This window comes from Marmota monax, unplaced genomic scaffold (genome assembly GCF_021218885.2).
Source record: "Marmota monax isolate L192 unplaced genomic scaffold, Marmota_monax_Labrador192_F-V1.1 WCK01_AAM20220418_F8-fsc00055, whole genome shotgun sequence".
In the NCBI taxonomy this organism is placed as follows: domain Eukaryota; kingdom Metazoa; phylum Chordata; class Mammalia; order Rodentia; family Sciuridae; genus Marmota; species Marmota monax.
Genome location: NW_026695205.1, coordinates 11,767,657 through 11,793,232, shown reverse-complemented (window position 1 = coordinate 11,793,232; position 25,576 = coordinate 11,767,657). Strand labels below are relative to the sequence as shown.

Genomic DNA, 25,576 nt, shown 5'->3' with positions numbered 1-25,576 from the left:
CCATCTGGACCTGCTGTGGGTGGGTTAGATGGGTGTGTCCTGCGATGGCCCAGCTGGACCTGCTGTGGATGGGTTAGATGGGTGTGTCCTGCGATGGCCCAGCTGGACCTGCTGTGGGTGGGTTAGATGGGTGTGTCCTGCGATGGCCCAGCTGGACCTGCTGTGGGTGGGTTAGATGGGTGCGTCCTGAGATGGCCCAGCTGGACCTGCTGTGGGTGGGTTAGATGGGTGCGTCCTGCGATGGCCCAGCTGGACCTGCTGTGGGTGGGTTAGATGGGTGTGTCCTGAGATGGCCCAGCTGGACCTGCTGTGGGTGGGTTAGATGGGTGTGTCCTGAGATGGCCCAGCTGGACCTGCTGTGGGTGGGTTAGATGGGTGCGTCCTGAGATGGCCCAGCTGGACCTGCTGTGGGTGGGTTAGATGGGTGCGTCCTACGAAGGCCCAGCTGGACCTGCTGTGGGTGGGTTAGATGGGTGCGTCCTGCGATGGCCCAGCTGGACCTGCTGTGGGTGGTTTGATAGGTGTGTCCTCGATGGTCCAGCTCATCCTGCTGTGGATGGGTTGGATGGGTGCGTCCTGCCATAGATGGACCTGCTGTGGGTGGGTTTGATGGGTGTGTCCTGCGATGGCCACTTGGACCTGCTGTGGATGGGCCATCATCCTTGCTGCCCTGGGGGGTGTTTCTCTTTGCCCCAGCGGCTATATGGTTGTGGCTGGATTTTCTGGGAACCCACAAGCGTGCGTCTCTGTTGCCAGAGAGTCTCTGCCCCAGAAGACCGGCATGTTTGTTCTTTTCCTTTTCTCTCATTCGCCATGTCTTGGTACCCACCTCTACCTTCAGCTACATATTTATACCTGGACTCTGCACTGGTCACCAACTCCTGCCAGAAGGTCTCTCCAGGTGCTCTAGAGACCCGGCAGCCCCACCCTCTCCTCTCCGGCCTCTCGTGGCGCGCAGGCGTGCTCTGAGGCCTGGAGGACGAGGCCTGAGGGTCCCTCTGGCTCCCTTCCTCTCTAGTGCAGCAGGCATTGTCTTGTCATCTGGGTGGAGAGGTGATGGCTCTGGGCTTGAAGGCAGAGACCCTGGGAAGGAGACCCAGCGTCCATTCTGCAGCCCCTCACCCACTCCTCCAGCTGAGCTCTGGGTCTCACTGTGCATGAGCCCTGGTTTCCAAGAGGGGGAACTGCAGACTGATAGGTTTCCCAGGCAGCGGTTCTGTTCTGAAGAGTTCAGACTCACCTCTACTTTCTCTATGGAGCCCGGCCTGTCCCTCAGCCTTCCTACCCTGGACCTGCCCATGGCTCAGGTGCCCCAGCTTCCTCCTCCACTGAGCTCTGAATCCTGGCGTACACCCCGAGACCCAACAGGTGCTTGCTGGCCTCCTTTCATGTGCTCTCTTTAAATCTCACATTTACTATCATTCTGATTACAAATTAATATTCAACACAGAGAATTTGAAGAATGAAGGAAAATTAGAGGAAAATCCTCCTTTCTGTTCTGTACCCTTCCGGCCTGTTGTGTGCAAGTGTATTTTTCATGTGGCCGTGGAAAGTTACATTCCATTTTGTAACCCACTTATTTTACTAAAAACACGTCATGAATGTTTTCTGTATTATTGAACATCATTTTTAAGATGACTGAGTAACTGTGTTGGAAACCATCTCAGGGCAAGTCCGCCATTTTCTTTTCATTGTTAATCACACCATGGGAAACTCCATACAAAAGGCACTGAACGTTTTCTGAAATTTCCTTGGATTGATTTTTAGAAATGAAACTGTAGATCAAAGGATCTACAGGAATCTGACATCAAAGGATCTGAGGATGTGGGAAATGCATTGTGAATTTTGATCTGGAAGTTTCTACTGTATGGTCACTGGCAACTCCCACTTGCCCTCTCCCACAACATCAGTCTTTCAGCCTTTGGGAGTCATCCTGTTGTACCTGTGTCTCTCTGATGTAGTGAACCGGGGCGTTTTCCCCACGTTTACTGGCCTTTCCAGTCTGTTCTCGAGACATTGATTTTTCCTCATGGATTTCTATGACGTCTTCCCGAGGGTTGCACCCGACCAACATTGAGAAAGCAGAGAGGTTCTGCTTCTGAAGGGAGAGAACTCAGGAGAGCCCGAGGATCACCCTGTTTCCAGGTTCCCAGGCAGTGTTTTTGAGAGCAAAAGCTGGATTGCTTGTGATACTGGTGTTGGTCTTTAAAGGGGAAAAAAAGTGGCCCTGAAGTCGGAATTAGCTTGACATTTCCTATATTTTTGGTCTATTAAAAACTCAGCATTGAAAAGTATCTCCCAAAACTTACTAAAAGAACCTAGAGACATGTTGTTTGGTTAAAGATTGGTTGAAGTTTTACCTAATGCCTAGTATTACCCTAAGCTACTCTAAGTACCTTCTTCCTTCTGAAGGACGAAGAAATAAAATCCATAGACCCTTAAAAAGCTTCCCATGGCTTTGGGGACACTTCCTCAAAGAAACGCCCTTCCAGAGGGGGGACGTTTCCTGTGCCTCAGATGTGCTCAGCCTCCGGCTGTCTCCTCCCCGTCTGTGAGTGGCGCCTGCGTCTTCCAGGTTGCTGATTGACATCTCCCCACCATCTGGAGCTGCCTTTCCCATTACCAGCAGCACATCTGCAAAAGCCAGGTCCGACTCCCGGGCCCTCGGTGTCACAAACCCCCTTAGACTTGGATGAAAACCTCAGAATGAGAGAAGGCGCCACCTCTCTCATTCAAGGGCTCCGCCGGCCCTCCCTGGGGTGCTAAGTGGTGGATTTGGAATTCTTGAGAACACAGGTTGTTTTCAAGCCCTTGCTCTCATTTCCTTAGTAAATAGAATTTCTTAAATGATAACATCCTGCCCTGAGTAAAGGAGGCACCGTTGAGGCCAGCGCTCATTCTAGCACATTCCCCTCGGCACTCTCTGCACCCCACTTCCCACTGTCCCTCCCCCACCCTTCTGCTAGCTGTAATGACCCTGTAAACACTAAATGGCATTTGAGTGCATTAAGCAGCAAACTCTCCAGTGACATAGCAATTATGGCTCTGAAATAGATTTGGTGCGTCACGGAAGATAAGGGTTTTGAAAGTTTCTGTTGTGATTATAGCCTGTAACTCCCACAAATAATAGGCTTCCAAATAAGAGGCTGCCAACGGAGCCTTTGTGGCTTTGTCTTAGTGATGGCATGTAAATTGCTATTAATGTCCTGAGTGTACTTGAATATGCCAGTCTTGGGGGTGTGGAGTGGGCTCGGTGTCTCTCTTTACGCGGCTCGTCATTGTTGTCCTGATAATCCGGGGTAATTGCTGTCTCTCGGATGGTCAGGAGCGTGTGAGAGTTCAGCTTCCTGTGAGAGGGCAAACGGCCTGAGGGTCAAGGTAGGAGGGCATGTGCAGCCCGCTGCTGTGTCCCGAGTGCAGCCCCCGCTCTGGGCGCTGGTGTGCACGGGCTGTGTGTACGCCTAATGAATAATACTTGTCAACAAAGCCAAAGCAAAATCAAAGGTTATATAAACGAAATGGAGAATTGAGTTCTGAAAAGGATCAGCCAACTGGGTAATTTATACTGAGAGATTTTTAAAAATACCCTCTGCTTGAGCTATCTAGATTTGGCTATGTGAGTAAGCACAATCATCTTGTCTGACGTGCTCACTCTCTTCCAGCGTGAGTAGTGCGTGTGTGCATGTGCTTGTGGGAGCATGTTCTTTAGGTGTTCTGCGTGCTCTCTGAACATGCACTGGCCGCCTGGGACTATCAGGAAGTGTGGGGAAATCAGGCCTGATCTGAAGGCTGTTGTCGAGTCTAAGTGTGTGTGGGCGGCTCTGAGTATCGAGGAGGTTTATTCAGATATAAACAGAATTCTCTGCAGCAGGACACCTCTGTTTAGCTGAATGAAGCTAAGCTTATTTTAACTAATTAGTTATTTATTTTGCAGGAGATCAAGATAACCTTTGAAAAGTTCAATTAAAACCCACTTCAGGTTGTAACCTCCCGCTCGGAGGACACCATGCGTCTGTGGGGTGTGGAAACATTATGTGCAATGTCCTCTTTGAAGTGTAACAGGGCAGCAATCCTGCCCCCCCTAGAAACGAACCCCAGCCCCTCCCAGGGAGCCACCTCGGGGCCCAGCCAGAGCCTTCCTGTGTCTGGGTTTGGCAAATCCTGGATTCCGAGTTCTAGTTTCCCTCCTGAGGTAGGACAGTCCATACCACACGTGGGTACCATGGTGTATCTGTGGTCTGCAGCGTGGCCGAGCAGCTGTGTGGGGCCAGCCTCCAGGGCCTGGGCTCCCAGGAGCAGGACACCCAGGGCGGCTCCAAGCCTCCTCATCACCAGCTCAGGGGCAGGCCTAGTCAGGCAGCTACCGTGCTGGACACCCCGGCCTTCTGAGGGCTGCCCACCCTCTCCCTGGGTCTCCCCTGGACTTCGAGCCTGGGCATGTTTTGGGGCTCCCTGTCTTCAGCCATCTCCTTTGCTGTCCACCATGCTCCCACGTGCTGCCCTCCCTGGGCTTCTTTGAACTCCACAGGCCAGTGGACAGGCTTCCCTTCCTCCCTCGGCCCTCTGCCCCACTCTTGTCTGTCCTGCTCGCAGCGGGCTGGTCCGCGAGAGCCCCAGGAGGCCTCGTCTGCCTCCCTCCCACTTACACCATCCCAACCCCACACACGCTCTTTTCACAATTTATCAAATGTCTATTTCCATAAACAGTCAACTTCCTGATAGCAGAAACCAAGAGTTTTTAAAAAATTCATCTACCATCAGGCGCCCTGCAAATAGCACAAACCCAGCACTGCATATGTATGCACAGAATCAAAACCGTAATGACCACAGTGGACGAGACCTGGTGCTCACAGGAGGTTGATGACCACAGTGGACGAGACCTGGTGCTCACAGGAGGTTGATGACCACAGTGGACGAGACCTGGTGCTCACAGGAGGTTGATGACCACAGTGGACGAGACCTGGTGCTCACAGGAGGTTGATGACCACAGTGGACGAGACCTGGTGCTCACAGGAGGTTGATGACCACAGTGGACGAGACCTGGTGCTCTCAGGAGGTTAATGACCACAGTGGAGGACACCTGGTGCTCACAGGAGGTTGATGACCACAGTGGAGGAGACCTGGTGCTCACAGGAGGTTGATGACCACAGTGGAGGAGACCTGGTGCTCACAGGAGGTTAATGACCACAGTGGAGGAGACCTGGTGCTCACAGGAGGTTGATGACCACAGTGGACGAGACCTGGTGCTCACAGGAGGTTGATGACCACAGTGGACGAGACCTGGTGCTCACAGGAGGTTGATGACCACAGTGGAGGAGACCTGGTGCTCTCAGGAGGTTAATGACCACAGTGGAGGAGACCTGGTGCTCTCAGGAGGTTGATGACCACAGTGGAGGAGACCTGATGCTCACAGGAGGTTACTGAGGATTCACGAAAGCTGCAGGGGTTAAATGTCACAGCGAAGGGCAGGGAAGCCAGTGGGATGAGCCTGCAGAGAGGCAGGTGGTGGTAGAAGGAGGGACACGAGCTGGGAGATGCACAGACTCCCAGGGCCAGAGGAGGTGGACAGGCAAGGGCAGAGGAAACTCGCCTGTCCTTCCTGGAGTCCTCAGTGGGAGACAGATTGTTTCTGTGCAGCATTGTAAGCCCCAAGTCTTTGCAGCAAGGGCACCTATTCTCCACCAGAAGTGGCCGATGGTGTCACCAATCTTCCTGAATAGTGAGGGCCTGCCCAGCAACAGCAAGAGGCTCAGGAGGCTGTGGTCAGGACCAGATAGACAGGAGCGTGACAGGGACATGAGGCCACCAGGTCTGATTCGTGGGAGGTGGCAGCCTGGGAGGTCCCCTTTGCACCCAAGGGGCCATGGAAACAGGAATTCTAGATCAGTGCATGGGACAATGCAGGCAGAGGACTCACTGGAGGGATGTGGCAGGTGGCAGTGACTGAGGTTGCAGAGCAGAAGTCCAGTCCTGAGAGTGGGCGGCTCTTGATGTCAAAGGACCTACAATCAATGCAGGCGACGGAGCAGAAGAAGGCACAGGCTGGTGGAGATGGCCTCAGCCAAGACAAGTTCCTGTGTGAGGACACGGGGCAAAAGGTCCAAGCAAGACAAGCCACAGAGCCACGTCTGAGTTTCCCGTGGCCCCAAACAAGGCCTGGATGGTCCCCTCCCAGAGTACCTGCCGTCCCCAGGTGGAAATGCTGCATGCTTTAAAGGTGATTTTTTGTTTATCTAAAATCCAAATTTAGCAGGGTGACTTGTGCTTTCTGTGCCAACTTTATGCCCAGATCCTAAGGCAGAAGCTGAACCTGCTTGTGGGTCTCAGCCCTGGAAAGAAAAGGAGGGAGATAATTTCCTACCAGCCACTTGGGAACCGCTTCTTCCCATGCACCTGCGGCTCCCATAGGCCTGAGGTGGCGGCTGGGCAACTTTCAGGATGAGCATCTTGACAGTCCTCATACCCTTGTGGATGGTGCCTCCTGTTGAGCTGGTGCATGAAGTTGTGTCTCTGTGTCAAAGCAAGATTGCAATGAATCACCAAGTGGACCTTAAAGCAGGAGAAGGAAACTTTATTCCCCAGTTGGTGATCTAGATCCACCAGCTGGTGGGCCCAGGAGTAGGCAGCAAGTCTACACCCTTCAACCTCCCTCTCAGGGTTTGAATACACCGTTTATAGTCCAAAACCATATTAAAGCACAAGTGGATGTTGCTATGATTCAAAACCATAAACAAATGTCATGAGATTATAAGCAGAAAAGAGAGTGGTCCATAACATCCCTAGTTGAGAACAAGTTAGAGAAGGGTTTCTAACATCAGACAATCAATCTCTGACGGGATACACTGTCCAAGAAAAATGGGCACCAAAGAGAGAACACTTTCACATTGGATAAGAATTGCCATTTTGTGTTGCCAAACATGTTATGCTAAGAACTGTTGCTGGGCACCGAGGCGGGGCTTTCCCTGGGACGTGGAGTCTCAGGGCAACATGGAGTCTGCAGCCTGGCCCATAACATCTGCAGCAGCTGGGTCCACCATCTCTCTCAGCCATTTTCCCTGAAAACAAACAGAACCTTGCAGACATCAATCAATCAGAGTCACCTGATGAGAATACAGTGTGCACTGCCGGATCTCCCTCATGGCGAGTTGGTAAGAAGAGTTCAGGGTCTGGCTGCCAAAGTGCCCGGGAACCAGGCCCTGCTTCCGACACGGCGGTTGCCATGAGGTCCGCGGGAACTGTGGAGCCAGGACCTGACAACGCTTCTCCTCCGCAGTGGAGGACAATGCTTCCGTCCACTGTGTGTTCACTTGCTTCTTCCTCTGTCCCCCGAGAGGCGTTATCAAAACGGATGCTATGGCAGGCATTTGGAACCAGAGACGAAGGTCACGGCCCTGCCTCGGGGTCTGGCAGTTGAGACAGTCCTGGGAAGGCACAGGTGCAATATGGCGGCCCAGCATTGCCATCAGGGACCCAGAGGGAATCAGGGGCCTGCAGGGGAAGGAGGCCCTGCCGGGGGTCAGGTAGGGTTGCTGGGATGTCCAGACCCTCTGGAAGGTGACCAGTGTCAGTGGGTGTAACTGGATGGGGAGAGCACTGGGCTTGAGAGGAAGTGGGAAGCAGGCTCGGCTGCAGGAGGTCCTCGCCTGTGGTTGAAGTGCTGACTGGGAGCGTTGCCTGGAGAGTGCACACAGCCAAGGACACTGAACCTTGTCCTGAGGCCAGTGGGAAGCCACTGGAGGTCTACAACCGGGGGTGACATCGTCACGCTTACATTTTTGAAAGATCCCTCTGGTGACAGCTGGAGATCACCACTGTAACATTTCCAGGGAAACTTTGAGTCAGAAGAGGACCCTCAGGGGACTCTCCAGGAGCGTCTTTTCACCCCAAAGCATCTCTTGGTAAGTGCTCTCCGTTTAACCTCCAGGAAGTGTTGAGCGGATCTGGAAAATGTTTTCTCTGAGCTTGGTAGAACAATGTGGATCTGGGGCGTGGCCTCCCTCTTGTGAGCCGTGGTCTCTGGAAGGCCCTAGTGGCTCTGCGTGTGCACGGTGTGGTGGCCCCTGGCGTCTGGGTGATGGAGGGCCTGGAGCGGCCCCTCTCACCCTGTGCACGAAGGCCTCTGTCGCGATGGCATCTGCCGCTGCTCAACCAGCTCGCCCAGTGCTGACATCAGCGGTTCACGCACCTCAGTGTATTTCTGGGCTGTGAATGAGAGTTTCCCAGAGCCAGCCCCCACTCGGGCTGTCACTTCAGGTGATGGATCCTCTGCATCAAGGGGGTGCTGCTAAGGTTAGTGCACAGCACAAGCAGAAAGGGGCAGAGCTGGGCAGCACTTCCCAGCCCCGTGGCCAAACCGCAGCCAGGAGAGGCAGCTGCAGGCACTCCGTGCCCATTGAGGGGGGTGGCAGAGAAGGAAGAAGCTGCTTGAGCTGCCTCTGGGCCTACCGTTTGTCAGGAGAGACCAGTGGACCTCCCGCCCTGCCTGGCCCCAGCCTTGGCCCCAGCTAGCTCCAGCCACCTCTGCTGTGCCTCTCAGCCACACAGAGTTCCCGCTAAACTTGTCCACATCACATGTCCATTAGGGCAGGAATACATGGGCATTATTGTTCTGGAACATTTTGTTCCAAAAGGTCTTGGACTGGTTTTGAAGACGCGGGCCTTCTGCTCTTGGAAAAATGCCACATTCTGTCCCCATGGTAAGCTCCCTTCGCGTCCCCCTCGGCAGGCTTCCAGGTGGAGCCTGGAGGTGTGGAGTCAGATGGATCTTGCTTCCAGCCACAGGATCACTCACTGGGTGCCAATGTAGACTCCCTGACATTAGCATTTTGAGAGCAGGTCTGTTTTGAAGCACAGTTTGCATCAGAGAGTGAAGGGACAGAGACATAGAAACAAAGGCCTCCTTTCCTGCCACCCCAAGTCGTTGACGAGACCTCCTCCCCTCCCACTGTGCCCAGAGACAGACCAAGACCTTCCTACGTCACATCCCCTGGCAGCCAGGGCAGCATGAGAGGACTGCTCCCCAGGGTTGACCTGCGTGAGCGAGGTCGTGTCCCAGGACCACGCCGAAGGCCTTGCCTCGAGGTGGACGGGGGCGAAGCCGCGAGCGCAGTTCACGGGAAGCAGCTGAGCTGGGTTTGTCGTGACCAGGCAGAGGTTGCGGCAGAAAGGCAGAGAGGCTGCACCCCTGGATAGAACACCTCCCGAGGAAAGAGCTCGAACCCCAGAGGCCACCGTGGCCTAAAGAGGCAAGAGGTGGGGGGTGAGAGGGCATGTCCTGGGGTAGGGAGACCTGCAGTCCCACTCTGTGCAGGCCACGGGGGTTTGTGGGAATGTGGGACTCCCGGCTGACAGGGAAGGTCTGGGGCATGCCGCCCCGAATGGGTGGTCGCTAAATGTGAGGCGTCTGTGCATGTGTGTGTGAGTGTGTGGAAGGAAGTGAGAAGCAGTAGAGGGGTTTGTTTCACCTCTGAGTTAGGAGGTTTTATCTACCTTCCAACTAGCTGAACCCAAGGGCTAGTTCTGATATGAGGTGGAGCTCATTCCTGCCTCTGTCACCTGTGACGTCTCCGTCCCTCTGCACTTTGTGCCCTGAGGAAACAGAACTTCTAAGAAAAAAGTTCAAATGTGTACTATTTTAACCCACAGAAGTCCCACAGAAGGTCCTGGGCGATATAGAAAGCCCTGCCTCCTCCTGCCCAGGGCTACTCCTCAGGGCTGGCCTCAGTACCATGCTGTGCAGGCCACGGGGGCTCCCTCAGACACCCCACTGTCTTTCCATGGACCATAGTACAGCTCCATGATGTGACGTGGTGATTTGTGACCAGTGTGATAAGACTCCTTCGTGCCAGGCACCACGGTGGGCTTTCCTACCCACCTGACTCACCAGCTGAGGCTCAAGTGCCGGACTTCCCTCTTTCCAGCCATTTGTTTCATGACACCACCTCAAAAAGTTTTATCAGGTTTCCTTAAAACCCCACGGCACTCAGCCAACACCCACTCACACCCCCGCACCATACACACCTGCCTGTCTGTCTGTCTGTCATCTAAGCATCTATCTGGTTGACATACACCTATAAAAAGATTATTAAGATAGACAGATATCAAAATGCTAATAGTAATTATCTGAGTTGTAGAATTATGGGTGTTGAAGATTTTGTTTTTATGTTTTTATATTTTCCAAATATTATAAGATACAGGTATTTTACTTTTCAAGAAAAAAAGATGACTGACACTAAAGATCTTCTTTGGGAAAGTGTGGCTGTCCCCAGTTGAGCTGACATGCAGGAGGACATGGGTGCCATGGTGGGGAAGGAAGCCACCCTACCGACTGCCTGCGCAGACCTCTGGCAGGAAGTGCAGTCCTTCTGCCCTGGGATCCGGCTGTAGGAGTCTGGGCGCCCAGGGGACGGGAGGGCCTTCTGTTTTTCCCGCTGTGCTCTGCCCCGTCCCCATCACAGACAGCCGGCAGTGGGGAGGGCGAGAGCTGGCCGTCTGCATTGGGGGCAGGGAGGTGGGAGCTGGGGACGTTGCTCCTGGACCCACCACTGACAAGCTGTGCTCCTGACACTGTCCAGGATGAGCGAGGGCCCTTTGGTACCCAGGGCTACTCTTGAGTATGCGGTGGACAAACCTCCCCTCCTGCAGAGTGCCTGGAGGGAGCTGCTCCGAGTAGCAAGCCTGGGTTTCCTGGGGAACTGGAGCACACTGGGGTGAGCCACTGGAAACCAAAGCCGGGGGATGGAGGGTCAGAGGCCGGGAGGCCTGCACAGCCTCTGCCCCAGGGGGGGAGTCGGCTCCTCTTCTGCAGGCTCGGTCCGGCACTCTGCTGTGCTGTGGGTGGAGCAAGAAGAGAAGCTGGGGTCCTCCCAAACGAGAATGGCAGTGCCTGCCCTGTGTTCCAAGTTTTTCAAAGAATCAGGTGAAAGAAAAGAACAAAAGAAAGTATTTTACCAGGAACACCAACACCCGCTCTAATCGACATTGATGTTCCCGGCGTCGAGGTATATTAGCTCCAAAGAGCTCAGTGACGGGGAAGGCCTTGCGTCCGGTTACTTCAGGGCTTTGACACAGGGGCAGCTGGGAGCTGTTGACCATGACCATTCTTCAACTGTCTGAGTTCTGGGATGCTTTTTGAAAGGGTGGGTCACTAAGTGAGTCCACGGCCTGGGTGCTTCTGGATCTAGCCTCAGAAGATCGACCTCCCAGGTCCAGGGAGGCCCTGGCTTCCCGGGCCATGGCTCTCCTGTCTGCTCACAGAGCCCAGCCCCGTGCCCCGCCGCCCTCTTTTGGCTGCCGTGGAGCCTGGATCGCCTCCCCCTTCCCAAGGCCCACCTCAGGGCCTGCCACTCCATGGGGTGCAGCGACGCCCCGGCTCCAGCAAGCTGTGGTCTGTCCCCGTGGGAACCTGGAGGCGCCAGGCTCGCGTGCATGAGGTTCAGCCTGGAGTGAGCTTGAGAACGGGGCCTGGAACCCCAAGAGCAGGTGGGAAGCCTGGGGGAGGGACTCAGGAGCCCTGGGGCCCACCGTCCTGTTTTTTCTAAAGGGGAGACGGAGGCCCCAGAAGTGAAGATGCTTCCCCACCGCCAACAGCTAATTGTAGCCAGGTCAGAACCCACCACCCCAGGCCTCTTGACCTGCAGGACCCCTGGCGTTCCTCTGGGGCGGAGACCCAGTCACAGAGGCTTGGGTTGTCAAGCATATCACCCAAGTGGGAGGCGCAGGCGTTGAGTCCCAGGGCCCCGGAGGGTCTGAACTCTCTCAGGGTGGGGGATACGAGCGCCCCAACAGCAGCTGCCAGGATGAGTGTGCCTTGTGCTGGGCCCTTCTCTCGGGCTCCTCCGCATTGTCTCATCTGGTGCCCAGCCCCCGGCTCACAGAGGACTCACTTCTCTCCCTCTCTCCTTCCAGGCTAATGGAGGTTGGCAGGATGCTACTACCCCTTCATCAGTGACCTCCCCCACAGAAGGACCTGGCAGCGTGCACTCCGATACCTCCAACTGATCTCCCGCCATCACACCCGCTGGCCCCGGGCCCCCTGGGGCAGGGGCCGGAGGGAGGGCTTCTCTCCCCACACTGGCGCCGTCAGACGGGGGTCGAAGCAATCAGCAAACACAATACGAGTCTCCTCTCCTGTCTTCTTTGGGATGCTCTCTCAGCCAATCTGGACACTTCTTTATACTCTCTTCCCTTCGTTTCTGGGTAGACGCGCCCCTCCCTGCCTCCAGCTGCCGGCCTGGCTTCCTGCCCCCTCCCTCTGTCCTAGGCTCCCCGGGTCCCTGCCCTCTAGTACATCACTGACGGATACTTTCAACAATTAGAGGAATTTGAAAGGAAGCAAATTACAAAGAAAATAATAAAAGCGCTTGTCTGTCTTCACGCTGTGGTTTGGGGAGCTGAATGCCCTCTGACCTGCTCCTGGTGCTGGCGGCCAGTCCTCCCGTTCCTCTTGTTGCTCTCTCTACCTCTGAGCAGGAAAAGCCACCTGCCCTGCTCCCCCCTCCCGCCTCCTCGGCTCCTCCTGTTCCCTGGGTGCTGGGGACTGTCCTCCGGCCTCCCGTGGGTTCCCAGGCAGGAAGTCCAGGGTAGGGAGGGGTGGGAGCAGCCAGGGAGGGTCCCCTCAGGCTTTGCCCCATCCCCCAACACTTGGTTGCAGAAACTCTCTAGGACCATTCAACGTTTAGGAAGCCACCTTCAGCTCCGGCCGCGGACGGGCCTGGTCTGGGCACAGCCATGACAGCATCAGTCAGGGGGAGAAGGCTCTGTCCTGCAGCATGTGGACTGTCCCTTCACACCAGGCACACACGGCACATGCCAACGGCGCAGTCTCACCTGCGCTTTCCCAAGACCATCTGAGCAAACGCCCACGCTCACAGCCACCACGCTCTGGCCCGCCAGCCAGGAAGGGCATTGGCAGTTCTGAAGGTCACTGTCAGGCCAGCAGTGAGTACCTGGTCTCTGGAACCAGCAGGTCCACCAGCAGGTGCCCCAGTGCCATGGCAGGACCTCACTGGTGAAGATCAGTGTCCAGTGGAAGCCTCTACCCCACCGTGAGCTCTTGGGAGCCACAGTCCGCTCAGGAAGTCCTGGATGGAGGTCGCCGTTGTAGCTGGCTGTCACCCTAGGTGCCGTGTATTAGCTGTCCTGACCCTGACCTCCTGCTATAGGTGAGCTTGTTGCTGGCCTGATTTGAAGAGACAAGAGCCAGGGGAAGGGATCGTAGCGTTTTCATGGAAATCATCTCAGTGGTTTCTCCTCCCTGGGAATGTCTGAGAGAAAATAGCAGGTGCCAAGAGCTCTTCTCAAATGTCCCCTGGGCTTGCATTCTTCCCAGCTGACCTGCCAGCTGACCTCGGGAAGGGGGTTACGTGGGAGGCGGCAGCATTGTCTTCACCCGGGACACAGGTTGCTGTGCTGGGTCCCAGGAGGTCTGTGAGAGACTGAGATTGACGTGCTCACGCCCCATCCGTGAAGTCAGGGAAGCAGCATCCCCAAGATGAGCTGGTTCGTAGCACGTAGGGACAACAGTGGTTTTCTTTTCCTAACTTCTGGTTCCTTCAGTCCCCTGTGTCACCACCATGATGACAGAGAGTTGGTAGTAGAGGTTTTTGGCTTGTCTGTTGTGCTCTCGGGTTTTGATTTGGATTTTGGTCTCTGTGGCTTCCTATGGGAGAGAAAAGCTTCCAAATTTAAAGACGAGGGTCTGATCTGTTAGCTCGTACTTAAATTCAATACGTGGCCTTGCAAGTGCTTGTCCCCGCTCCGGGGAGATGTCAAGACCCTGAGGTGAGGAGGCCTGCCCAGGAGGCTGGGGGACTGTGCCTGGCACTGAGTACTAAGTAGGAAGCCCTCTGTGTGCTCTGCAGAACGGGGACGCTGCCCAGGAGGCTTAAGGGTGTGGGCCTTGAAGGCAGTGCAGAGCGGACGCTGGCCAGATGCAGCCACGCTGGAGGACGAAGGTCAGGAGAGACTGCCTCTGCTACCCCAGGCCAAGGTCAGAACAGGCTGACGGACAGGCCTCGGGGAGCCTCGAGGAACTCGGGGTGAGGACGCGTGGCCCCGTGTCTCAGGGGCAGGGATAGGGATAGACTGAAGGTGCTCACACAGGAGCAAGGCTTGACTTGGGTCACAGCACAGAGGAGGGTTCCCAATGCAGATCAGGTGACTGCCACCTAGGTCAGTGAGCAGCTCAGAGCAGAGGCTCACAGAGCTCTTCTCCTGGCAGGAATCACTCTGGTGACTCCCGGCCCAGCACTTCCCCAGGCCGCCTCCCGTCCCACACCCTCCTGAGGTCCCCTCCCAGCCACCGTCATTTCAGCATGGTGGCCAGGAGATCTCCCCACCAGCACAGAGGGGTCCGCCGGCCAGACAGTGTGAGGTGAAGAGCCACCGGGACCTCAGCTTCCTGGGACATACGCTGGCCAGTCCCAAGACACCAAATGTCCCCAGGGGTCCTGCCGTTCCTACTGGAGGTGGGGGCGCGCCCCCCCCCACAGCAGATGCCCCCAGATGGTCCTGGAGGTGGGACTGCCCACCTTGCCCTGGCACAGCCCCTGGTCCCGGCACCCAGCCGTCGCCTGGCGGTCCCCGGGCCACCCTGTCTGCAGGTCCCTGTGTGGTGGCGGTTCTACCAGCTGGTGGCCTTTCCCCTCGCCCATCTTTCCCCCGCTTTCCTTCTGCTCTTTATTTTTCTGCCCAGAAAAACCTGACTTCGATACCAAAAAAGATGAAACTACAGAAACTCAAATTTAAAAAAAACTTAAAAAAAAAAAAACTCAATGATTCTTTCAGCTTTATTGACATATCCCATTGTTTCTTGCGACTGTGTCTCATTCTTTGTAGTATTGATGACGAACATTTGATAATGAATGTTCTTGTATATTCAGATAAAGAAAAAACCAAAAAAGCGGTCTGAATTTAATAGTGTTTATAATAAAAATTTTACAAATGACCCTCATAGCACGCGAAACAGGGCGGGGACGTCCCCTCCTTTCTGTGATGTCGCGCATCGTTCCTGCATTTGTTTTTAACACCAAACTACCTGCGTTCCTCGTTTCCCACTTTTCTTTCATTTCCTTGCATTTGTGAGTTAGGTCAGGATGCTAGGAGAGTGTCATTGTGCACGTCCATCTCTTGTTTCACGATGTTTAAAAGTGACAGTAACTCATTTTGTAAACTAAAAAAAAAAAAGGTTGGAATAGTGAACTTAATAGTTACAACCTAACACATCATTGTTTATTAACTTTGAGACCCAGAAATAAATTCCTTTCTTTTCTTTATTCCTGCTCTTTAAAATGCCAAAAAAAAGAAAAAAGAAAAAGGAAAAAAAAAAGTTTTTTGTGCTATTTTCAGTTTGTTTATTTGGGGGTGGGGGCTTTTTTAATTGTCAAGATTATGATCTTGCTGTTTTTGTTCCTTAAACATGTACACAAGGTGATGTGAAAAGATGGCAGTGTCCAGTCCCTGTCCCCGATCTCCTGTGCTTCAGAGTGCAGCTGAGCTGGGGAGCGAGGCGGAAGCCGGGCTCACCTGCGCTTCCAGAGCCCTGAGGAAAGCCCAGGACCTGCTGCTCCTTTGGGCTCTTTGAAAATCCGCAGAATGAGCCCAGGGGTCTCTTTACGCTGTAGGCAGAGGGTTTTGCCTGGGCTGGTCCTGAGTGCCTCGACCGAGGGCTTGCTTTCTCTGTGATGAGTGACGCTCCGTGAGGTCTTCCAGACAGCCGGCGAGGTGCCGTGGGATGGGCACCAGAGGCCACAGAGAGCAGCCTGGACGCAGACCCTGGGTCCAGGCTGGCTGCTGGTCCGGAGTCCTGATTTGGGGTGGAGAACTGGTGAGATACTGAGCCAGATTCATGCTGTCATGTCCCTGACACTGTCCCTGACAGTGCCCATCTTGTTGACCTGCGACCTGGACGGCTGCTTAAAATCGTGCAGCTGGCTTGGTGCGGAGCATTCTTATTGGTTATAGGATAAAAGGCAGCACTGTTATCCAGAAGGGACTTAATCTTAAACAGACCTCACTCAGCAAATTAGGTGTTCAGAAAGCAGCCAGAATTTCTGAAAAACGAAGCAAAACTGCAGAGGGCTAGGGCCCTGCTTCAGGAGCAGGCGGCGGACCCGCGGCTGCGCAAGTCCTCGCTGAACAGGGACGACCTTCTCACATCACCTTCACGGTCTCCATCCCTAGCTCAAAGCCTTCTGGAAACTTTATTTGTTGTGAATGTTTTTCTTTTGCTCAGTGTTTCCCCTTTTCTCTGTTACCTCGCTCTCCCCGGCGCTCGTCTGAAGCGCTGCCCTTTGGTTGCTGGTTCATGCTCCCTCCGCCCTCCCCCTCTTGTTTTTCAGAGTGTAGGCCTGCACAGCTCGGCTCTGTTTGGAAAGGTCAAGCTTCTCTGCTTCCAGAGCACAGGCTTCTGTCCCTTTGGGCTCCAACTGAACTTTTGTGTTCTCTAATGATACTAACACGGTGTAGGTTTACAGTCTCCTAATTTGTACTGGTAATGCATATTCCAAATAAATAGTTTCTTTTGTTGCAAAAAAAAAAAAACAGTATATATTTGTGTTTTGTGCAAATTTCTTCTGGCAAGTCTCTGCCCCCAGCAGGCCTGTGGTGGTGTCAACTGTGGGTAAACTGCTGCCCCAGCCACAGTGAAGGTCTCCAGGCCACAGCAGCAGGGCCAGACCTCGGGGCCTCACCTCACCACAGAGGAGGGCGGGCGGGCCAACCCAGCCCTGGATTGTCTGAGACGGTGCCCTCTAGTCCCTCTGCCACGGCTGTCTGCCCCCTGGCCCTGCTTTCCTTTTCTTGACCTGCAATGATCAGGTCCCAAGAAAACTGTGGTTCCCCAGATGTTTCCATGGAAGGAACCTAGGCCACGAGTGGCCCTCAGGTGTTCCAGCGGTGGCCCAAGAGGACTGCCCGCCTGCTTCCTGTTGTCTGCCGTCCCTCAGGAACACCTTTCCCAATTCTTTGCTCCACCGAGACTGACCTTGGAGGTGATGTTCTGTCACCAAGTGGCATCACCAGGTGTCCATGGCTAAGGCTGCACCTGGCCTGCAGCCTTCCCGTCTGCTGTCCGTAGGTGGCTCTCTAAGGGCGCTTCTCCTCTGGATGGGTGCTGCTTCTCACTTTCATGCTGTTCTCCTAGGAGGAGGGGAGCCCCGGGGAAGCCAGTGAGTCCTAGAGGCTGAGGTGCCCGGAACTGACGCCCTCATTCCCATCACCATCTCGGTCAGTAGGAACTGGATGACAGAAACTCAGCCCAGTGGCACCAAGTCACCACTGTTGTCACTGGACAAGCTGAGTTTTCCACTGCTTCAAAAGCATAAGGCTCTCTTCTGAGGACCTGACGGGCACCCCCAGGGCCTCAATGGGAGCTGCCTGTTCCCTTCGGACCTAATCTGGCAGCCTTTGATGGAGCTAGCAGCTCCGACCACGCCCCTTCCCGCTACAGGGAGCGTGCCAGGCCTGGGACCCACAGAGCATGGCTCAGTGCGCTGCCCCCAGGATCCCGCATGCCTTCTCCTGAGCTGCCCTGCAGTTTGATCATGGAGCTCCCAAGGACCAGATGACCACGACTTGAATCCCAGCTCTACTCCTGCCAGGCTCTTGCTGACGTCACTTCTGATACCAAATGAGAGTTTTCCCAACCAACCGCTTCTCCAGCTCTCCATGGCCCACTGGGTGTCCTAGGATCCAACTCAGTCCTGACCCTCTTCATGTGGAGTCCGTCTGAGGGCTCAGTCCCAGGACTGCCTCACGTCAGGACCAGCCTGGGCATGGGGTCACCCACAGTTCTACAGCCAGCCAAGACTCCAGTGGAGGGACACTCACAGTTCCTCCTTCATTCTGAAGACACCAATGAACAGCCAGCTGAAGCAGCGTCTCCGGGGAGCCTAGGGGACCCTGGGAGCAGCCACTGTCCCTGTGGAGCTGGGTGCACCACTTCCCTGTGGTACCTGTGTCCACCCCGGCTGGTGGGGTAGGGGCTTTGTGGGGTCCCAGCATGGCCACCGTTGGCTAAGCCACTCAGGGCCCGGGAGAGTCACTCCAGCTCCAGCTCCTCACTACAGAGCTGGAGGGAACAGGCTCAGGGCACTGAGCTTCTAATCAAGGCTTGTGCCTCCTGCCACCAGCTCTGTCCTGAAGCTATCTGTGGCCTGCCAATAGTTCCCCTAGAACAAGGCTCGGTCCATCGTCCTTATCATCAGGAAACCCCTAGGGATCTAGCTGCCCTGCCAGGAACCAGGGGCAGAGACCACCTAGAGGCCGAGCAGCTCTATCCTGAAACACTCAATGCTCCAAAGTCAGACTCTGAGCAGGAGCATGGTGCCACACCTGGCCTCATGCCACGGGCACCGCCCTGCACCAACACAAAAACACACCGTAAACTCACCTCCAGGCTACGAATCCGAGACCGAGATAGGTGATTGACAGGTGACAGGACTTGGACTTGGGTCCCAGCCCCCCAAACACTCAAATATTCCCAAATCTAAAGAGATAAAAAATATCAAAACCACTGCAGGTCCCACGCATTTCCGAGAGGGGACAGTCAGCCCCGTGTGTCTCCCATTTTACCCACTCCCTGCCGGCCACGTGCCCGTGGGTCAATGGCTTCGTCTCCGTCTCCGTCCTCTCATGGGATGGAGTGGACACTGTCCATCCCAGAGTCTTACACTGAGCTAGCCTGCAGCAGGCCCTTGGAACAACACCTGGCACCTGGGCACTGCTCACGTGTGACTGTCATCAGTGTTGCCTCCCATGTGGCACGGGCACCTCCGCCACCCTGGCCTGGCAGCAGTTAGGGTGTCCTCCCCCCTCCTGGTCCCGCTGTGGGGAGCCATTAGCTCTGGGTGGGTCTTCGTTTTTCTCTCCTCTTTCCCCCTCCTTCTTCCTCTGCTCTTCGTCTGTCCATCCAGCTACCACCATCGTCCCCTGTGAAGAAATGGCTGCCCGCTCCCTGCCTCAAGGGCGTCATCCCTGACCCCTCACTCACTGCTCCACCTCCTACTCTGTCACAAAACCATGGGTTTAAAAAAAATATGGATCCCTTTTCCTCTTGAAAATCTGAGTGACCCCGGCTCCAATGGACAGGGTAGTCTGGGCGCCTCGGGTTTGTGGGGACACCATTGTTTTGGTCAGCTTTTTCACTGCTGTGACTTAAGAACAATGTTAGGGGAGTAAAACTTCATTTAGTGACTCACAGTGTCGGAGGGCCCAGTCCACAGACAGCAGGCTCCATTCCTCGGGGCTGGGGCTCGAGGTGAGGCAGAACATCATGGCGGAGCGTGTGGCAGAGGGAAGCAGTTCACATGATGATCAGAACGCAGAGGGAGAAAGACTCCATTTACCAGACACAAATATAAACCCCAAAGCCAGCCCCCAATGCCCACCCCCTCCAGCCACACCCCACCTGACTCCAGGGAGCACTCAGTTGGTCCCTCAGGGACACCACACCTGAACCATAACAGCCACTGAAGCATGTCCCCTTAACCCTATGATCCTCCCAATGATCACCCAATGATCCTCCGCATCAGGAAATGCTCTTCCACCGCCAGAGCCCAGGGTCAAAACACACACGTGTGTGCACACAGACACCCACAGAGCACCCCACGTCTGCAGACAAAAACGTGGCTGAGCACAAAGCTGTTTCTGCACCCCTCACGTCTCACAGGAGCTCACCTGCCTTCCTCGGCCGACTCCCAAGACCACTTGTGTCTCCTTCGTGGATCCTGTGTTTCTGCACAAGAAAGAGGGGAGTCCGTGAGGCCCAGGCAGCAGTTTGCCCGTGCTGAGTGCAGACATCTAAGGCAGCACCAAGTGACCACAGCTGCGGAACCTGGAAGCGCTGGACGAGGCTGGCGGGGTACCCAGGCCACCAACATCCAGCTCCGAGCCAGGAAACTGGGGTTTTCAGACACTTGACGTCAGGAGGGAGGTGGCCAGAGCTGGGCTGGGCCGGACCAGTGAGGCCTCTGCAGCAAGCTCCACAGGCGAATTGCTCTGGCTGCCCACCCGCTGCTGGCCATCGCTGGGCTTCTATCCCGAGGGAGAGAGGATGTGTGAACTGCCCGGAGGGTAAAGTCCCCTCAAGGGAAGCTCTGCCCTCCAGATGCCAGCTGTGGCTCTGTTTGAAAGTCCTCAGATCCAAGTCAAAGGCCAGGGATCTCCAGCTCCTTGGCCATCAGTACAAGGAGCTGAGAGGGAGTTGGCTCTCAAAACGCAGGGCTCATGTGAACCCCAGGGTAGGCAGCAAGCAAGACGGGCCTCTGTGCCAGCCTCTGGCACATCTAAGAGGCAGTGAGCAGAGGCTCTGGAGAGCCCTGACCTCCTGCGTGTCCACAAAGCCTGGTGGCTCACACAGGGCTCCCGGCACTGGTGCCAGAGAAGGAGAGAGTGTGACCTCATCAATCACTGACCACTCGCCGTCGGCGCCCGGATTCATCCCAGTCCCATCAAGCCTCTCGACCCTCAAGGACACGAGACCAGCCTGCTCCAGCCTGCACAGCTGCCTCTTCAGCCTCGCTGCTCTGCTCAGAGTACCGCACTCCCGCCTGGGACTCGCCCGCATTGACAATGCCCCTCTGTGCCAGCCGCCACTCCGCTGCGGCTCCTGTCCTAGGTCTTGCTGTCGGTGACTTGCTCTCTCAGGGGCTGTTTGGCACACGGGAGCCCATTACTAGAAGGCAGCCGTCCGCAGACCAAGCCTGAATCCTGCAATGAGCAGGCATGTGCCTGACCACCCTGGGTGCCTGGCACACCTCTGCCCCCCAGCAGGACAGAAGACTCGCTCAGAACCTTAAAGATCAGACAAGAACCAGCTGAAATCGCCGGCTCCTTGGGGATGAAGGCCATGGCTCATCATTGACAAGTTTGGGCGAGAACTTGAAATTGTGAAGTCCATTAACAAAGCCGTGAACCAAAAGGAAATAGGATCAGGCTGGGCTTCTGGGAACAGATGTGGGTTACCGTGAAAGGCTCTTGCTGTTGGTGACTTGAACTAACTCATCTCCTCAGAGGACAGAACAACAGGAAGCCCCAGGAAGCCATGAGCATGCCATCTAACCTCGAGGAGAGGGACGAGTGCTGGCAGGAACCCCTGCCCCGAGGTCAAGACAGTCTGATGGGAAGCCCCCAGGCCTGGAGGAGCCCTGGCACCTTCCCCGCCACACGGGGCTCCGTTCCAGCAGCTGACCTGCGGATTCCCACCGGCAGACGAGAGCACAAGACCCTTGGGGCCCGCTGGCAGGGCTCCAGCTACATACTGGGGGCCAAGATGACGGTGGTGAGGACCCTGAGAAACCCGAGTGTAAGCCATGTCCACTTGACTTTGCTCTTCCTGCCCAGAGTGGCTTTCCCTGCTGTGACGTTGCACAGACACCACAGCCCCAGTGCGCTGCCCCAGTCCCCAGGGGTTATTGCCCCAGGCCCTCTGCCTGCCCCCCCCCCCCGGCTCTGGCCACTGAGCTGAGGTGCCTTCCACCCTCTGCCTCCCCTGCAAACTGAGAACACGGATTCCAGCTCGGGCCACAAAATTCCTGCTCTGTGGGAATACGAAGGTGAATAAGAAGTTATCCCGACTCCGACGTGGTGCAGTTGGAGACTGAACAACTCCTCCCACGCTTACTTTTCCTGTCAAGTGGGCCTTCACAGGAGGGACAGTGGCTGTGGTTCTCAAAGAATGTGAACTCTGACTCGTTCCTCCCAGCTGCCAAATGAATAGGTGAACACAGAAATTCACCAGAGGCCAAAGCCCCAGGCCGGGAGACACGTGTCCCAGAAGACCCTGCTGACAGTGTCCCAGCACACAGCTTCATGGCTGCTCCCAGCTCTCGTACCAGCCAGGACAGGGGCCCACAGAGGCTGGGGGTCTTGCTGGGGGGCAGAGTGAGGCTCCGTGGAGGACACCAGGCACCAGGCAGAGTGAGGCTTGGAGAGTGGTCAGCTGTGCTTACTCTTTCTGCAGCAGTGGCTGCTGACGCGAAGCTGTCTCCCTGGGGTCTCCGGGTGACATTTGTTCCTTGACTCCTCAGTCCTCGAGCAGAAGTTCTGTCCTTTGACTGACTTCCTCCTCCCTTGCTCATGTTCCGTCCCCCAAGGCCCAGGCAGAGCGTCTGACATTTGTTCTTGGTACAAGAGCACCATGTGCTCAGTGTGACTGAAGGAAGTCTCCCCAGGGTGGAGGTGAATGATTACCTCGGACTCCCCCTTCCCTTCCTTCAGACGCGGCAGCGTCCAAGCCACGCGGGGCCTGGCGGGAGCCACGTGACGGGCTTCCGTTCCAGCATGACGGTGATCGGGAGCTACAGTGACCACAGACCCTGCAAGGAGGAGGACAAAGGGCGGGAGGTGGTGGTAATGTCACGGGAGGGCCAGGGTCCTCCTCCATCACCAAATGTCCCCTGCCGTGCACTGAGTCCCCGTGCTGGGATGGAGGGCGTAAGGCAAGGCCTGGTCCTGCTCCTAGGTGCTGGGTCTGTGAGGGTCCATCATCGCCCCACAGCTCACGGGGTCAGTCTGCAGCTGGGGTGAGGTCTGAGCAGGAGCTATGAGGCCCGAGGAGAGTCTCCCCCGGAGAAGTGGGTTAGACGGCAGGGGCAGCCGCGCCTCAGGACCTGCCTCTCGAGCTCAGCCTCCGGGTTCTTTCGCGTACGTAATGACAGGACGAGTCCTGGGCAGAGAGAGGCGCGGGCGTCAGGGCTATGGGACAGGAGGGGAGCTGACAGGAACTGGGACTGGCGGTGGCCTGGGACAACAAAGGAGCGTCCCAGAGGAAGGGGAGGAGGCCAGAGAGGTAGAGGATGATCACCCCAGAGCACCACCCAGAGTGCAGTTGGTCTCCGTACCCACCGGTCCTACCTTCATAAACTCAGTCAGCTCGGACTCCCCCTTCCTGGGCGTCAAATCCTTTTTTTCAAAACTGTGTCTAGACTGAACATGCAGCGACCCTTTTTGTCATTATTCCATAAACAATAGTGTAGCAATTACTGACACAGCATTAGATGGTGTTGGTACCATGAGGACCCCAGAGATGATCTCAAGGACACAGGGGGATGTGGGCAGGCTACATGTGGCCCCCGTGACTTGTTAAGTAAGGAAGTTATTTAAAATCAGTAGTCTGGATTTGAGCATCTGCTGGGGTCCTGCAACCAGACCCTGGAGGGACAGTGGCTGTGGTTCTCAAAGAATGTGGACTGTGGTCCCTTCCTCCCAGCATGTGCTTACAGAGGACCAACTCACCACCAAAGATGGGAATCCTGAGAGGAGAGACCCACACCCTCTCCCCTTAGCGCAGATGAAGACAGAGGGGACGCCCGTGCGGGGCAAGGGGGATGGTCAAGCCACGTCCAGCTGCCTGGGTGGAGCCCCCTAGCTGTGGGGAGTGGGGTTGTGGAGGTCCTGGAGGCCTGGGAGAGAAGGGAGGGACAGCCTCCCGGGCTGCAGGCCTGAGTTAGGCCCCTCTTTCAGCTGTGAGCCCCCGACCTGGCAGTTCCCCGCCTGTGCTCACGGGCCCTTCAGCTCCAGTGCCATTCCGTGTAAATCTTTCTCAGAGAGCCGTTTCTCCTGGTGGTCATACAGTAACAGGCTCCTAAACCCGCCTGGGGGGTGAGTTACGAGCTGGTCCCTGGAGGCCCAGCCTCTGTTGCCCACAGAATGAATTGTGGCACTCCAGGCTGCTGGGCTTTTTATTTATTTATTTGTTTGCTTTAGCATATTTTAATCTGATCATTAAATCGCAATCTGCCACCCATGCCCAAGCCCGACTGTCCTCAGATGGAGCAGATTTTTCACAGGTAATGACACCTATAAACTTGGGGATGGCAGCACCAGAGCAAGCTGGAGGGGAGGGGGCAGAAGCACACCCCGCTGGCTGGGCCTTGGCTGTCCTGCTCGGTGCTAGGCCGGCCCGACCCAGCCCAGGGCAGCTGTGTGGCTGTCCGCGCAGCCGCCATGGCCTTTGCCATGGGAATGTGAGCCGGAAGGCAGAGGCGAGCCCCTGTGCGGTGTCCCTGCACGCTGTCACCCTGCTCCACACTGTGTGGGCAGCGAAGCCGGCCCTCAGCCTCCTCAGAGCGTCGCAAGGAGAGGCCTACAGGGATAAATCCCAGCAGCGAGGAGGCCAGGGGGTACCACGGAGACGGCGCTCGGGCCATCATCTGCTCAGGCTGCTCTCACTGGGGGACTGCCGTCTGATGCAGGGCCCGGCCCTCCTGAGGCTAGCAGCCACCAGTTCACCCCGCGTTGCCACCATGTGCTGATGTCCCTCCGGAGCTTCACAACCACTCTGGGGACGAGAGGGGCAGGTGTCACTGTTCCCCATCGGCAGGCGACGAGACAAGGTGTGGGGTGTGCAGTGAATTGCCCCAGAGGTGCCTGGCTCACAGCAGGTTCTCCACAAGCACATGTGGACCAGCAAATCAGCTCGTGTTGCCCTGAAACAGCTGCAATGCCCAAGTAGAGGTTGGCTTCTGGAAACCGTCCTTGCCAGAGGAAGATCCAGGGTGCAGGCCCCGGAGCCCACCACTTCCACATGGCCCAGCTGCTGAGGACCCCCCCCCCAGTTTCCCCCCAGTTGCTCTGTGCACACCAGAGGGCTTGACGCTGGAAAAGGTATTTGACGGTGGTGCACTGGAGGCAGGAGAAGATGAAGACGTGCCCATGTGGTGCTGCAGTGCCGAGGCCTGGCTCTAAGGGCTTGGCAGCTGTTCTGTTTAACCCTGACATCTTTAAGTGGGTTCTGTCATCCTGTTCATTCCAAAGAAGAGGCTGCGTCCGGCTCAGAGAGCAGCTTTCCAGAAGGCGGGAAGACACAGGGCAGAGGAGCTGGAGTCTGGCTTCAGAGTGGCCCAGCAGGACTCCACACCACCTCTCACTGGGGCTTCCTCTAGAACATGCCAGGACCCAGGTACAGCCGGGAAGGAGGACTCCGTTCTTGTCTAGTGTGGGCCTGGGAGCTCAGAGAGGGAGGGAGAGGGAACACAGCGCAGCTAAAGAGCACAGGGCTTCCCAGTCACCAGCCATCGAACCTCGAAGCACCTCTGAGCTGCTTGTGGCTTCAGGACAGGTTTGGAACATTGGAGGTGAAGCTCAGAAGCCCAGGTCTGGACCCTACACAGGCCACCAGATCACACAACAACCAATTGCATATGTCCATCTATTGTCCTGAGCCTGGTTGGGCAGCAGGACCTCACTGCATCTCAGTGAAAGAGCTGATTTACATAAAGCAGAGGAGTCAGAATCTCACACTGGAGCTCCGTGCCTGCAGCTCGCGTCTGCCGGGGTGGCCTGGACAAAGGGCCAGTCACAGCTCCTTCCCACTGCTACCTCTCGTCCATGTCACCTCCATATCATCCAGCCACGGAGTGTCAGAAGATACCAGGACACCCCAGGAGGACACAGGACAGCAGCTGACAAGCTGTCCCCTAGCGACAGTCCTGTTGGTGCCCCAGATGATGAGCGCCCAGCAGCTCTGCCCTTCCACGTCCTAACCAGCACTGGGACTGGCACCAACACGGCTCCACGGGACCCTCAGCTAACTCATCCACCACCCAGATGCTACTCCCCACTGCTGGCTCAGGGT

At 56.0% G+C, this 25,576-nt stretch overlaps 1 protein-coding gene and 1 long non-coding RNA gene across 7 annotated transcripts in view; one reads left to right on the top strand and one right to left on the bottom strand.

The window, feature by feature from the left end:
* The window catches only part of Pbx1 (PBX homeobox 1), a 231,494-nt gene extending 219,119 nt beyond the window's left edge, over positions 1 to 12,375 (top strand). For all 6 annotated transcript variants that reach the window (XR_009225463.1, XM_058574414.1, XM_046430263.2 and 3 more), the window contains one exon: positions 11,908 to 12,375. Coding sequence is in view for 4 of the 6 variants with exons in the window: in XM_046430263.2 (XP_046286219.1) it covers positions 11,908 to 12,000 (93 nt within the window). In the remaining 2 variants the exon portion in view is untranslated. The remainder of the gene's footprint in view (positions 1 to 11,907) is intronic.
* Positions 12,376 to 15,025: 2,650 nt separating this feature from the next.
* LOC124083537 (uncharacterized) lies at positions 15,026 to 22,164 on the bottom strand. The gene is made up of 5 exons (XR_006848787.2): positions 21,951 to 22,164; positions 19,200 to 19,735; positions 18,392 to 18,487; positions 16,985 to 17,139; positions 15,026 to 15,805 (listed from the first exon to the last, which is right to left on the bottom strand). It is a non-coding gene; the product is annotated as an uncharacterized LOC124083537 (long non-coding RNA).
* Between the last annotated feature and the right edge of the window lie 3,412 nt (positions 22,165 to 25,576).